Here is a 13,996-nt window from a genome sequence, read left to right on the forward strand (position 1 = left end):
TATAACTATATTACACACGTACACATTTCTCAACTGTAAGTTGGCACCTTCACAAAATTGTGTGTATGGTAAGTCATAAAATCATCAAAAATGCATTCAGAAAGTCAGAAATACTAAACATTCTTTGCTAGCTACAATGTACTTAACTGTTACAATCAAAAAAGATCTTTTGAAGAAAGGATTCAAATTTAAATGGAGACCAGTTTAATCTTAAAGAAAGAACAAATCTCAGAAATAATGCATAATTTGGCAAAGAAAATGACAGTAAAATAATATGAAACAATTGTTAAGGAAGAAAGTCTCCAAACATTTTTGTCACTAAAAGAAAAGAATGAATGGAACTTTTAAAAAAACAAACTAGAAAAGCATGAAATAAAATTCTAACTAAACCAAGTAACTTAAAAACTCTCCAAAAAATCAGTCTTTTGTGCTTTTTGACCCAGCAACCCTACTATTGGATGGATATGTCATCTCCAAAGAAGTAAAAAACAAAGTCTTAATTATGCTCCAAAATACTCATAGTAGAATTTTCTATGTTTACAAAACATTGGAAAGAAAAGTAAGTATCCATCAATTGGGAAATTAATTGAATAAAGTTTATAAATATTTTGCTATTAGACAGCAAATGTGGAATTAAAAAAAAAAAAGTGAGATGGCTTATATACACTGATCCCAGAGTAAAATAAGCAGAACTAGGAACACAATATATGCACAATTGCTGTGACAATATAAATTAAATAAACACAAAAAGGCACTTTGAACTTTGAATGAATGTAGTGACCAATATTGAATCCTTGAAGTTTGGTGAATGGATTCAGAATACGGTCAGCCACAGAGACACTAACCAGTATTTTATTGGTTAGTTTTGCTTCTGCTTTCCATTATTATGAGAAGTAACAAGTGATTATTAATCATGTAAAAGATCAAGACAATAACAATTTTAAAAATATTTTTAAATGAGATACCTCAAAAGGAATCAATAGGGTGCATAATTATATGACTATGACCAAGAGTAAAACATAACACCAAAATTACAAACATGAAAGTCACCAGTGAAGCTGACAAAAATAGTAATGGTTTGCCAATGATGTGATTTCCTCAGAGGAAGCACAAGTTTGTGGTCTAAGACATAGAGATCAAGATTGAAGGAAAATTTATTTATGACAGACATTCCTGAGAACAAATTGAAGAGGGCTAATGTGTACAGCAATACTGTACCTGGATTTATATGGTTGGTTAGTAAGGAATGAAATCCTAGTGGGAGGAAGGAGGAAAAGATTAGGCATTTCATTGCAATAATTGAGGATAACAATTGTTATACGTTTATGCAATGTCAGAATTAATAGAATTTGAATCCTGTGGAATTGCCATACTATTATTGTTCTATCCCCAGGCTGGATTTTTAAAGATGAATGTTACCTTGTGATGACTAAAATCCTCTTTAAAAATTATGCGCTCTCCTGTAGAGATAGATCTGTGAACATAAAGTGTTCTTCCTGACCTTGGTTCCACACTCATCTGAATTATTAGATTCCCCACTATAATACTAGGTTTTAAAGTTTTACTTAAGTTTTTTTCTTCCTTATCTATCAAGTCCTCTTAATTATTCTTGGAATGTTTTTAGTAAAATGTCACATTTTCCCCATTTTTTATGTTGTTTTTTGGTCCTTACATGGCTATCATTAATCTTGAAATCATTGTCCCCCCCCAAAAAAAAATCCATTTAAAAATTTTCTGCAGCAACTACAAAAACAAACCGTTCTCTTTTCATATTTTTCTTCCAAAAATACAACCTTCAGATTGAAAAAGCTTTAAGAATACTTGTGTCCTAAGTCATTCCTTTTTAAGGTTTGTTTGGTCAGTGTTGTCTTTTTTCTTCTTCTTTTTTTCCCATTTACATGTAGAAACAATGTTTGACAATTGTTTCTCACATTTTCTGATTCAGATTCTCTCCCTCATCACCTCCTACCTATGGTAGTAAGTAATCTGGTATAGGTTATATCATTGCTTTCATGCAATATGTATTTCTGTGTTCCACTTGTCATGACTAAAGACACATCATATAAGTGATAATAAAAAAAAAACTCATGAAGTAAAGTAAAGACTGGCATTTTTTGATCTGCACTCTGATTCCAACATTTCACCAGTGTCATCTTGTAATAATAATTATTTAGCATTCATATTTACACATTCACATTTGGGAGGAGATCCACACAACAGTCTCGGGGTAGGTTAAATGGTTAACCTAGGGTTACACAGCTAATAGGTATCTGAGACAGGAGTTGAATTGAAGTCTTTTTTAATCCAGTTCTGGTCCCCACTGTGTCATTTTCTGCCTTCTATATCCCTGTACTCTTGCTTCAGGAAAAAGTACCACATTTGCCATCTGGCCTTAATACATCTGCCTCTGGAGTCTTCAGGTTTTCCTTTCCTCCTTATAGTGCCATTCCAAAGATGGCATATTTTTTATTATTTCCATATTTCTAATATAGAGATTTCTGCATATGGGAAATATTCAAATGGTATATAAATATTTGTAAATAAAATAGAATATGCAAAATTCAGTAGACATTTTGGTTCTATTAGACATTTGTTAGGCCTATTCTAATAAATTCCTTTTGGTTCTGGATTTAATACCAGTGCTGCTAATTACTTAATTATGTAATGAAGGGTATTGAGTGAATCTTTGAATATATGATAGGATTAATTAATAAAATTTTAGGAAACAAAAGGTAAATTCAGTAATTAACCACATAATCCAAAAGTGTAGATTTTTTTTCACTTGACAGTTTTATTTAGTAAGTAAGCTATTTCATTTTAATACTTAATAATACTTAAAACTCTCCTTTCTCCTGACAGAACCACAGAAAAAGAAGGTTCTTGGTCACCTCCCCCTGTGGAAATCAAGCTGATTTCTCCCTTGGCAACCCCAGTTGATGCAACCAAGAATAAATCAAGAAAGGCTACAGAAGCAACAGAAAAAACTCTTGGAAGGAGCAGAAGAAAACTGTCTTCTTTTCCAAAGCAAGTTTTACGCAGGAAGATGCTGTAATTTTTTTTTTCAAATTTTTAATGTACACCCCAGTTTGTAAAGTCATCAGAATTGTGTGGATTATTAAAAATCATCTAATTTGGAAAAAAATAATTTATATAAATTATTGTAAATTTTCATAAATAAATGGTCTTCAATAAGTAAAGTAACTCCATATGGAGTGTGATTCCTTCAGTCACATGCAGTTTTTTCTATTTTATATTAAGACTTCATACATTTATATAATATGTAAATACAGCTTATTATTGGAATGTTAAATAAACTGTATACTTCACAATACTTTGTTGTCATATTTTTGAGAAGTTGAATGTGTGCTGCTATGATTTCATGGGATTCAAGTACTTGATATTTTTTTTTAATGAGAATGATTAAACTATTGGTTTAGTTTAGGGACAGTCATTTGGCTCAGTAAGGATGAAGACCGAGAGGCCATTGGATTGAGTAGTTAAAAAGTCATTAGTAAATTATCTCATTTGAATTATTTATACCTTTTGGTTTTAAGGTATGATCATTGTTAACCTTTTATCATTTAACATATTTAAATAATTTCCTAAGTGATATATCACTTACTATACATAATGGCATTTCCAATTCAACAAACTTGGACTTTACATTTTCAAATATTCTATCATTTAGATCCTGGTTATCATTATTGAATTAGCTAGTTGACTGATCACTAGCATTTCCAGAAGAATACATTTGAAAGAGTGAGGAAGCTGGTTTGAAATAAGTTTTTCCCACTTGTCAATAACAATTCATTAAACACTTTATGCCTAGCATTGTTCTAAGTATTTTGATGGATACTTATTTCATTATCCCTACACTTGGAGCTTATGTCATCTTTATCCTCACAGAGCTGCCAAGGCTAGGATTTTTTAGTCCTTTGTTAAAGGAGGAGTAGGATGGTGCTGGTGGGCATAGTAGAAGAAGCTAAAAAATGTTGATTGTTCAAATAGAGAATTCAGGAAATTAAGTTCTTTAAAAAACAAACACCTTGTCCCTAGAATGTATCTTCAAGCAAATTTTAGTTGGTGACATGACCCAGGATTCATAAATAAACTAGAGTTATAGAAGATTGCCTAAAAAATTTATAGCAGGTAATTGATAGCTTATAATGGCAACATTAAAAATTAATTATCTAGAAAGTTAGTAGACATTTTAGTTTCAGGTTAGGCTAGTGTAAATTAGAAGTGCTTTTCTTAACAGTAATTTTCTCCCAAATACCAAAAAAAGAATGAAAATATAATGGAAATGTCCAACATGGACAGTGTAAAAGTTGCAGTTCGAGTTCGGCCTTTCAATCAGGTAAGTACTTTGTGGCACTCAAAAATGTCATACTGATTTTTGATGGTCTAGATTCTTGTTTAAACACATTGTCTGCGTAGCTGTAGCAGAAGCATCAAATTAACCTTAATGACAGGTAAAACTTGCTAAAAATCAGAATTGTTAAAAATGGGCTGGGCTCCCTCCAGGAAATTGGGAACGGAGGTCCTTGAGCAGAGGCTGAATGACCATCAGGTATATTATGGTGAACATTTACTTTTAGGTATGTGGGTTGAACCCAGTGACCATTAAGGTCTCTTCCACTTCTCTGATGTTGTAGTTTATTCAAACAGGTGTATTCCCAAAAAAAAGCAATGAGTAGAAAGTGATCTAATGTCAGTTTGTCAAGTTAAATCTTTTGGATGTAATGAAAATATCTTAAGACACTCGTTCTCATATGTTAAAAGTAGGATTTAGCAAATAAAATTGAATGAAAATGTGGTTTTCTTGCCATGCTTTTTTTTCAGTCTAGAAGTGGATTATATACAATCAGATTACCCAGCTTTAAACTTTATATACTTTTAATAAATCATAGAACTTTAAATGCTTTTAAAAAGATTATCCTTAGAAAAGATTGCTTTTTTGAAATTTGGCAAATTTCCAACTTGGGGCCAGAATATATTAATGATGAATAAAATCATTCTTTTTCCATGTAAAAAGTTGTTAATAGCTTTTTTCATAAAACTACATTTTTAATCATTGGTTTTATTAATGTCTTAGTCATCATATGATACTTTGTTGCTGACCTATTGAACTGATAAATTGTTTAGAAGAGGCAATGAATATCTTTGAAAGCAAGAATGATCATTAATTATTATGTGTTGGTTACTTGTTCTGAACTGTCCTTTCTTCCCCTTGGTCATAAAGAGTAACCCCTTTGAGATGTAGAAAAGTATATACCAATATAATAAAAGGCATTTTAAGAAAAAATCTAGGAAAAGGGTAACCCTGGCCAAATAATTAGTATTTCTAAACTGCTAAACCAAATTCCTCCATGACTCATTTTGCATAAACAATGGCACTGAATAAGAAGACCTGCATTTGGAGCCTCTTTCAAGCACTTCATGTCTATGAGACCTTGATGAAGGTCCTTGATCTATCATCCTCTGTTTCTTCTGTAGAATGGGGATACTTCCTATTTTAGTAGCACTCTAAAATCTGCAAAGCATGTCTCACTTGATCCTCAAGGCAGCCCTGTGGATCAGGTTCTAAAGAGGTAACGGGCACAAGGTTACGCAGCTGGCAGGTGTTTGTGACAGAATCCAAACTTAGACCTTCCTTGATTCCCAAGTCCAATAAACTGTTACAGCGCACTCTGCAAAGGGCTTTGCAAACCTCTTCTGTTCCAGTGGAGGAGCCTTTCCTACCCGCGCACTTCAGAACGTGTAGAGTTGTCTGCAGCACTGAGACGCCACCCAGCCGCCAAATGTCAGAGACGGACATGAGCCCAGTTTGTCCTCCCCGAGGTCAGCTCTACCATGCGGCCTCCCCTACCAACCTCGGATGCTGTTAAAACAGCTTTTGTTATTCATCAACAAACATTTATTAGGCACTTTCTGTGCTCTAGGGACTGCTGAATGGGATACAAAGGGAGGCAAAAGACCCCCTGCCTTCAAGGATTTTAAGAATATCAAATCACAGGTGGGTGATTATCTGTGCTTCTGCTCATTGAAGAGTAGTCGGGCTCTATTCACACACTCAAAAATAGTATAGTAAAGCTCTAGTAAAGGTAATCATGGACCTTATTGTGAAAACTGAGGGGATGGATGGGTCGAACAATAGATGCTAACATAGTTGGTATTTTGCTGCCCCAATGACGTCCTTCCCTCTAAACATTTTTTTAATAACCTTTAATTTCTGTATTAAAAAGCAAGGGCTAGGACAAACGGGGTTAAGTAGCTTGTACTGGGGTCACACTGCTAGGATGTGATGACCCAGATTTGAACTCTGGTCCTCCCAACTCCACGCCTAACACCCCCTCCTGTGCCACCTCGTTGCCTTTCTGTTTTTGGATAGATATAAGTAGGAAGTTATTTAGGAGAAAGATGGGTTCAAATTATATTAGGGCAATCACTACACAAGTTTTTGTAGATGTGCTTTGTGCATATCAATTCCCTAAGTGTGATCCATCACGACTTCCTCGCCATCAGAAAAGATTCCCTTAGTAAGTAAGCATGGCTGCTCTTCTATCCGTGACCTGTGAGCCCTTACCTTCTCTTGCTGGGCACTTTGCCCATACGGCTCGCACTTGGGCTTTCTTTGTATAGAATGAAGGCCCCGCCCCCTGGCCCTGACTGATGAGCTTTCACCTCCTGTCTTTTCTAAAGGCTTTTTCCTGCCTCTCCCTGTTGTTCCTCTTCTCAGTCACATCTGAGCTTCAGTTTCCTCACCAATCAAATGGAGAGAGTAACATAAAGAGAACAACCTTGCCCTGTTGAAGGGCTATTTAAATTTTAAAGCACCAAATAACTCGGCAATTAATGTTTGACCCTTTAACATTTCCATCAAATGTCTATGATTTACAGTTGTACGACCTGGGAATGTGACTGATGGGAGAAGCTGGTTCGTACTTGGATGGGAGCCTGTGAAATGCGGGGGGTTCTAGGTTTCAGGGGGTGCTTTAGAGCCATGACCTCCAGTGGAAAAGGGCTGGTGCTTGTCCTCTAATGTCAGGGGGAAACAAGCAAATCAATACGAGTTGTGGAGAGGCGAGGATAGGCGTGATTCCAGGAAAACCTCCGAGGCCAAAAGTAGCCTCGAGGGCCCCAAGAGGCCAAGGAAATCTCAGCTTTGTTGACGCTGAAGCCGGATGACCATTTGTCACAATTCCTTTCAGGGATGGGAATGGAGAGAACGAAGTTCTTCCAACTCCAAATTTTGTGATTCTCTAGCTTGAGTAAAGGCATCGAAAACAAACCAAGATGGCAGAAGCTAAGGGCAATCGCTAACGCACTGGGTAACAAAGCCATGATCCCCAAAGATCTTGACACAGGGAAGGCATAAAACTGTAGAGTGTAATAAGGAGGAATGCGAAGTTTTGCCTTTGGCTTAAAAAAGAAATAACTTTACAAGTGTAAAACGGGTGTTTGTGTGACTAAGTGGCCGTTTTTCTGAAAAGGATCTGGTGTCCAGTGACCTGAAAGCTCAGCAAGCTGGATACAGCAGCCAATAGACTAAGGTCATCTCGGCCTGAACGAAATGGGCTCCAACTCTAGAAAGCTGACAGTCGCTCTGTACTCGACTTTGCTCAGACCGCAATTGGAGTATGTTGATTTCTGAAAGCTACATATAGTATAGGAAGGACCTCCTGGATAAACTTGAGTGTTCAGGAAAGAATGATCAGGAGAGTGAAGAGCCTGAAGATTATACCATGTGAGGTGTAAAAAATAGACACGAATCCAGGACTTCAATCCCCAGAATGCCCTGTAATCTCACTGAATTCTCACGTGGGCCGAGATTGAGAAGGTATTTAAACCTGGTTGTGAATAGGCTTGGTCTCCTTTTGGACTTCCGTTTTGGAGCAGACGCGGCTCTTCCATGATGTGAGATTATCTTGTCTAGGCCTCTCTGGCCTAGGCACGTATTTCTTATCCTGCATTTTTTTTAACCCTTAATCATTAATAAACCTCATAAAAATATAATACTCCTTACAGAGAGAAACTAATTTCTACCTGCCTCAGTCTCCCCAAATTCCAAAATTTTAATCTTAACAGTTGGTGACCTAATGGGAGAAAAAGACTCTCAATCTTCAGATTCTTTTCTGATCTTTAGTTCAGCTTTAATAGCTACTGCCTAGGGAAAAAAAAAATTTTTAAGCCATGTTTCTCCAAGATGCTTTTTTAGAAAACCATCTTGATCAGCTCCTGCCAGCCATCTGCTTCGGACTTTCTTGATCCAATAGCAATCACCTGGTCCCAGCCCTGCCCACCCCGGGTACCCGCTCTGGCTCCCGGCCTTGCTTTTGTGCATTCCTGCCTGCAGCCCCCAATTCAGACCTGTTGCGTTTGCCACCCACCTGGCCCCTGGCTGCTAACTTCTGCCTGCCTGTTTCTCTTGCTGCTGCTCCTGACCTCTCTCTCGCTCACCGGGTCCCTGTTTAACCCAGATTGCAATCACCTGGTGACCTGCCTGCCCAACAAACCCAGATCTTTGGAGCAGATCGACCAGCTGGTAACAAACAAACTGGGGTATTGACCATGTGGGGGATCATAGCAGGGGGGAGAGAAAGGGAGAGGAGAAGACTTTTTCAAGCAGGAACTTAAAAGCAATGGGCTATTTAAAAGAATACCTTTTGACTGTTCTGGTAATTTTATTGACTTCACTTGCATGTCAGGGAGAAGATTCAACTAACTTTGAAGGGGCAAATGGGTGGCTCAGGGAACTGAGGGCCAGACCTAAAGACATGCGGTCCTGGTTTAAAATATGGCCTCAGATACTTCCCAGCTGTGGGGCCCTGGATGGATCCCTTAACCCCCATTGCCTAGCCGTTACCAATTTGCCTTCGGACAATAGACATTTAAATGGATAATTAAAAAAAAAAACACACCTAAGGAACTTAGACTGGAGGTTATATATTCTAAGGCATTTCAGACTCCAATGGTTTATAAAAAATCTTGCATTTTTTGTTTAAGTTTTAACTTTGTGATTTTAAGTTCATATATTACTGGATTCAATATTATTCTGTTATACTGTTCATTTAATGTACTGAGTTAACTACTGTTAAATTCTGTTGTTTTTCCCCTATAACTATTGAACAAATATTATTGAATAAGCCCATATATGAAAAAACAGCCTTTCTAGTTTTGCCTTTGTAAATTGTCACATAGAGGATAGATGGACTTCAGAACTGGATACAATTGCTATAACAACGTTTGGAAATTTTAATGTGCTAAATATCTCAAATGATTTTAAGGGTTTTTTTAAATATGATTTTTGTAATTTTTTTTAACAATCGCTGGTTATTTTTGCCTGACCCTACCATGAGGTAAGGCCCATAGCTGAAGTGAAATATAATTATAAACCCCAACCTTACCACATGGGAAGTTAATCTCAGGGCATTTGTACCCCTAAAAAAGCCTCCAAAAAAGGAGCACCTCTCATTTATACTCTTCAGCTCACTATTTTGCTTCCACCAGAATGATATATAGATTTCTTGATTATGTTCTTAACCCAAGATGAGTTTTACTTTGTTTAAAAATGTTTATTACCAAGGTTGAAAGATTGCTATGTTTGTAAAAAACTTGTGACAAACATCCATCAATTCATAGGTTTTAAAAAATGCTATACATTAACTCCTGTAAATATGATAGTGTTTGTTTGCTATTGTAATTAATTGGGCTATTGAGAATTTTGGGGATGTTGATAACTACATATTTGTACTACTGTTCCTTAAAAATGAAAAAATGTTACCTTGTTCAATTCATTTGCCTTCTACTCACAGTGATCATGGCCAGACATGAAGAGGAAATGGATCTCATTTTTGGTGAGAAAGCCTTGCATTTTATATTTTCTTAGCTGACACAGAGTGTCAATGATTATAAGCTATATTTTTGAATTTTTAAAAGGTTTTTATTATTATATTTTTCTTGCATGTGCAATATACTATTTGTTTTTTTTTTAATTTTTTCTCTCCTTTTTATATTTGAAGCACATGTCACCAGCATTAAGATTTTCTTTAACTTTTTGACTTTTCAGTACTCTAAGTTTGAAATACATTTGTCAGAGCATGTCCAAAAAGCTTGTGACTTATAAAAATGATGCCACTAATTATTTTAAAAATTATGGGACTTTGCTTAATGATTCTGTCTGATTCCAGGACAAGATATACACAACAGAGCCATTGCACAGGGCCAAAGAAAACCCAATCCAGGATGGATTGATGCACTTCTAGGCCAATACAAAGGATTTGAACATAGTGTGAGACTTGGGGTTGCAACACTTGACTTATGTTAAGATGTAGGCCTTCCTTGTGTCCACACTCACTCTGAAGATACTCACAGACGAGTATCCCCAAAACCTTGGCTCCTATAATCTGGTCCCCTTTTTCTGCCTCTCATAGTGTGGTACCTTTCTGTAGTCCTGGCTACTGACTGGGTAAATGCATCATTGCTTAAATCATTTTGACTGGGCCCTGATTCAAGGACCTGTTATAGATTTATTTTTCTTTTCACTTGGAATTTTAACACATAAGACTTTGCTAGTCTATATTTTCATCCAATATTTTCTTTTTTTCTTTTGATTTTTCTGATGTCTTTTTAATATCTCTTGCCAATTGATTCATATACCTCATACCTCAGCCATGCATCCCTAAGTGATCCTGTATATTTCAATCACCCACAACATGGGGAAATGTAAAAAAAAAAATCATTATTTAAATTGCAAAGTTTAAATTCCTTTTTAGAAGAATTTTAGGTTAAAAAACATGCTACCTCTCTGAATCTAGAAACTAAACTGTTGGAGAAGCCACTATGAAGAAGCCTCCAGACTACAAGCTGCACAAAAATGAACTTTGGGTGTAGTTGATTGAACATTTATTTGTATGTATACTTTCATGCCAAAGGGGATTGCCCCCTAACTGGCTTTTGTCAATGCATTCAGCAATTATTGGTTTTATTCTTTTTTTTCCTTTTCTTTTTCTCTTATCCTCAAATTATTGTAATCTTTAAATTGATTATGTTTTCATGATCCTTTGGAAAAAAATTATTTTTTTTCAAATGATCACATGGAGAAATGTAAAAAATAGACACGAATCCAGGACTTCAATCCCCAGAATGCCCTGTAATCTCACTGAATTCTCACGTGGGCCAAGATTGAGAAGGTATTCTCCTTTTGGACTTCCGTTTTGGAGCAGACGCAGCTCTTCCATGATGTGAGATTATCTTGTCTAGGCCTCTCTGGCCTAGGCACGTATTTCTTATTCTGCATTTTCTTTAATCCTTAATCTTTAATAAACCTCATAAAAATATAATACTCCTTACAGAGAGAAACTAATTTCTACCTGCCTCAGTCTCCCCAAATTCCAAAATTTTAATCTTAACAGAGGAGAGGCTGAAGGAACTGAACAAGAGAAATTGGGGGGCTCGGAAAGCGTGGTGTGATAGCTATGTTTAAGTCTTTACTAGGAGCCTTCCAGCAAAGTCAGGATGATCACTTTTAAGGTATTTAATAGAGGGAATTCTTGATTCAGTTGAACTAGATTTTCATGAGATGCCTTCCAATTCTGAAATTCAGTGATTCTATCCTTAAATCGCAATTGAAAACTGAAGAAGCCCCAATGTTAATATCCCTAAAATCCAGTGATTCTGTCCTTAAATTGCAATTGAAAACTGAAGAAGCCCCAATGTTAATATCCCTAAAATCCAGTGATTCCGTCCTTAAATCGCAATTGAAAACTAAAGAAGCCCCAATGTTAATATCCCTAAAATCCAGTGATTCCGTCCTTAAATCGCAATTGAAAACTGAAGAAGCCCCAATGTTAATATCCCTAAAATCCAGTGATTCCGTCCTTAAATCGCAATTGAAAACTGAAGAAGCCCCAATGTTAATATCCCTAAAATCCAGTGATTCTGTCCTTAAATTGCAATTGAAAACTGAAGAAGCCCCAATGTTAATATCCCTAAAATCCAGTGATTCTGTCCTTAAATCGCAATTGAAAACTGAAGAAGCCCCAATGTTAATATCCCTAAAATCCAGTGATTCTGTCCTTAAATCGCAATTGAAAACTGAAGAAGCCCCAATGTTAATATCCCTAAAATCCAGTGATTCTGTCCTTAAATCGCAATTGAAAACTGAAGAAGCCCCAATGTTAATATCCCTAAAATCCAGTGATTCTGTCCTTAAATTGCAATTGAAAACTGAAGAAGCCCCAATGTTAATATCCCTAAAATCCAGTGATTCTGTCCTTAAATTGCAATTGAAAACTGAAGAAGCCCCAATGTTAATATCCCTAAAATCCAGTGATTCTGTCCTTAAATTGCAATTGAAAACTGAAGAAGCCCCAATGTTAATATCCCTAAAATCCAGTGATTCTGTCCTTAAATTGCAATTGAAAACTGAAGAAGCCCCAATGTTAATATCCCTAAAATCCAGTGATTCTGTCCTTAAATTGCAATTGAAAACTGAAGAAGCCCCAATGTTAATATCCCTAAAATCCAGTGATTCCGTCCTTAAATCGCAATTGAAAACTAAAGAAGCCCCAATGTTAATATCCCTAAAATCCAGTGATTCTGTCCTTAAATTGCAATTGAAAACTGAAGAAGCCCCAATGTTAATATCCCTAAAATCCAGTGATTCTGTCCTTAAATTGCAATTGAAAACTGAAGAAGCCCCAATGTTAATATCCCTAAAATCCAGTGATTCTGTCCTTAAATTGCAATTGAAAACTGAAGAAGCCCCAATGTTAATATCCCTAAAATCCAGTGATTCCGTCCTTAAATCGCAATTGAAAACTGAAGAAGCCCCAATGTTAATATCCCTAAAATCCAGTGATTCCGTCCTTAAATCGCAATTGAAAACTGAAGAAGCCCCAATGTTAATATCCCTAAAATCCAGTGATTCTGTCCTTAAATTGCAATTGAAAACTGAAGAAGCCCCAATGTTAATATCCCTAAAATGGGTGAGTCGAAGGAGTAGGTGATACCTAGTGAACTCCTTGTCTACAAATTCATAAGCAAGAAAGAAAAACTTCCTAAGACTCTTAAGGTAGCACAAATGTATGAACCAACGATGCCAATTGTAACTATGCAGGATCTGCTCTGCCCTGATAACACCAATTGTAGGGTGGCAGATGCTCGAGAATCCTGAGCCCCGAAGAAAGAAGGCTGTGCACACCACCATGGTTTCTAGAGAGGGATACGTAAGGATAAATCCCTGAACCAACTCAGATATCACATAAAAACAGGACAAAGAAGGCACAGTGCCAGAGATGGCCCAGGGTGCATTTTCCCAAGGGAACGCCAGAGCTTCGTCTGCCTTTTACTCAAGGTAATTCGCATCCTTTGTGGAGTTGTCCCCACTCTGACTCCCACCATGAAGCATCCCATCTTCTAGAACAGCAGAAAAGAACACATCTTGCGAAGACCCCATTTATTGTTAAGTAGCCGAGGCTTATGACAACTTCCAGCTTATTGCATTGACAACCACAAAAATAAATATAATTACGTCATAAAAGCCATCTACAATGATTCTAAAACTATTTCTGATTTGCTTTTAGCGAGAGAAGAATGCAGGCAGCAGATGTGTGATTTCAATGCATTCTGGGACCACCACCATTATCCATGACCCCAAGAACCCAGAACATATGAAGAGCTTTACTTTTGATTTGGCCTATTGGTCTCACAGTGGTTTTCAAAGGGACAAAGATGGTGCGCTTATTTCAACTGGCTCGAACAGCGACTTTGCAGGCCAGGTAAATTGTCTTTAAATGAAATTCATTTGTGTTGGGGTCTTTTTTAACATCTATGTTGATATAAGGTAAAAATAGATTGTGACAATTGTACCAATATGGAGGTAATGCTATATGGTAAGAATATTTTCTTCATCCAAAGAAAATGGTACCTTACAAAGAAATTGCCTTTAAAGTATAAATCTTTATCCCAGTGATATTGACATGGTTCTCCATGT

General features: G+C 36.4%; 2 protein-coding genes across 7 annotated transcripts in view; both read left to right on the forward strand.

Annotated features, from left to right (window-relative positions):
* The window catches only part of AHCTF1 (AT-hook containing transcription factor 1), a 110,543-nt gene extending 107,212 nt beyond the window's left edge, over positions 1 to 3,331 (forward strand). For all 6 annotated transcript variants that reach the window (XM_056816047.1, XM_056816046.1, XM_007481514.3 and 3 more), the window contains one exon: positions 2,860 to 3,331. In XM_056816047.1, the coding sequence (XP_056672025.1) occupies positions 2,860 to 3,052 (193 nt within the window). In that variant the 3' untranslated portion in view covers positions 3,053 to 3,331. The remainder of the gene's footprint in view (positions 1 to 2,859) is intronic.
* Positions 3,332 to 12,883: 9,552 nt separating this feature from the next.
* KIF28P (Kinesin-like protein KIF28P) overlaps positions 12,884 to 13,996 on the forward strand; it is a 59,144-nt gene continuing 58,031 nt past the window's right edge. Inside the window, exon 1 of the mRNA XM_056816050.1 lies at positions 12,884 to 13,781. Within this exon, the coding sequence (XP_056672028.1) occupies positions 13,623 to 13,781 (159 nt within the window). The 5' untranslated portion in view covers positions 12,884 to 13,622. The remainder of the gene's footprint in view (positions 13,782 to 13,996) is intronic.

The sequence above is a fragment of the Monodelphis domestica genome, chromosome 2 (assembly GCF_027887165.1).
Source record: "Monodelphis domestica isolate mMonDom1 chromosome 2, mMonDom1.pri, whole genome shotgun sequence".
NCBI classification, from domain to species: Eukaryota; Metazoa; Chordata; class Mammalia; order Didelphimorphia; family Didelphidae; genus Monodelphis; species Monodelphis domestica.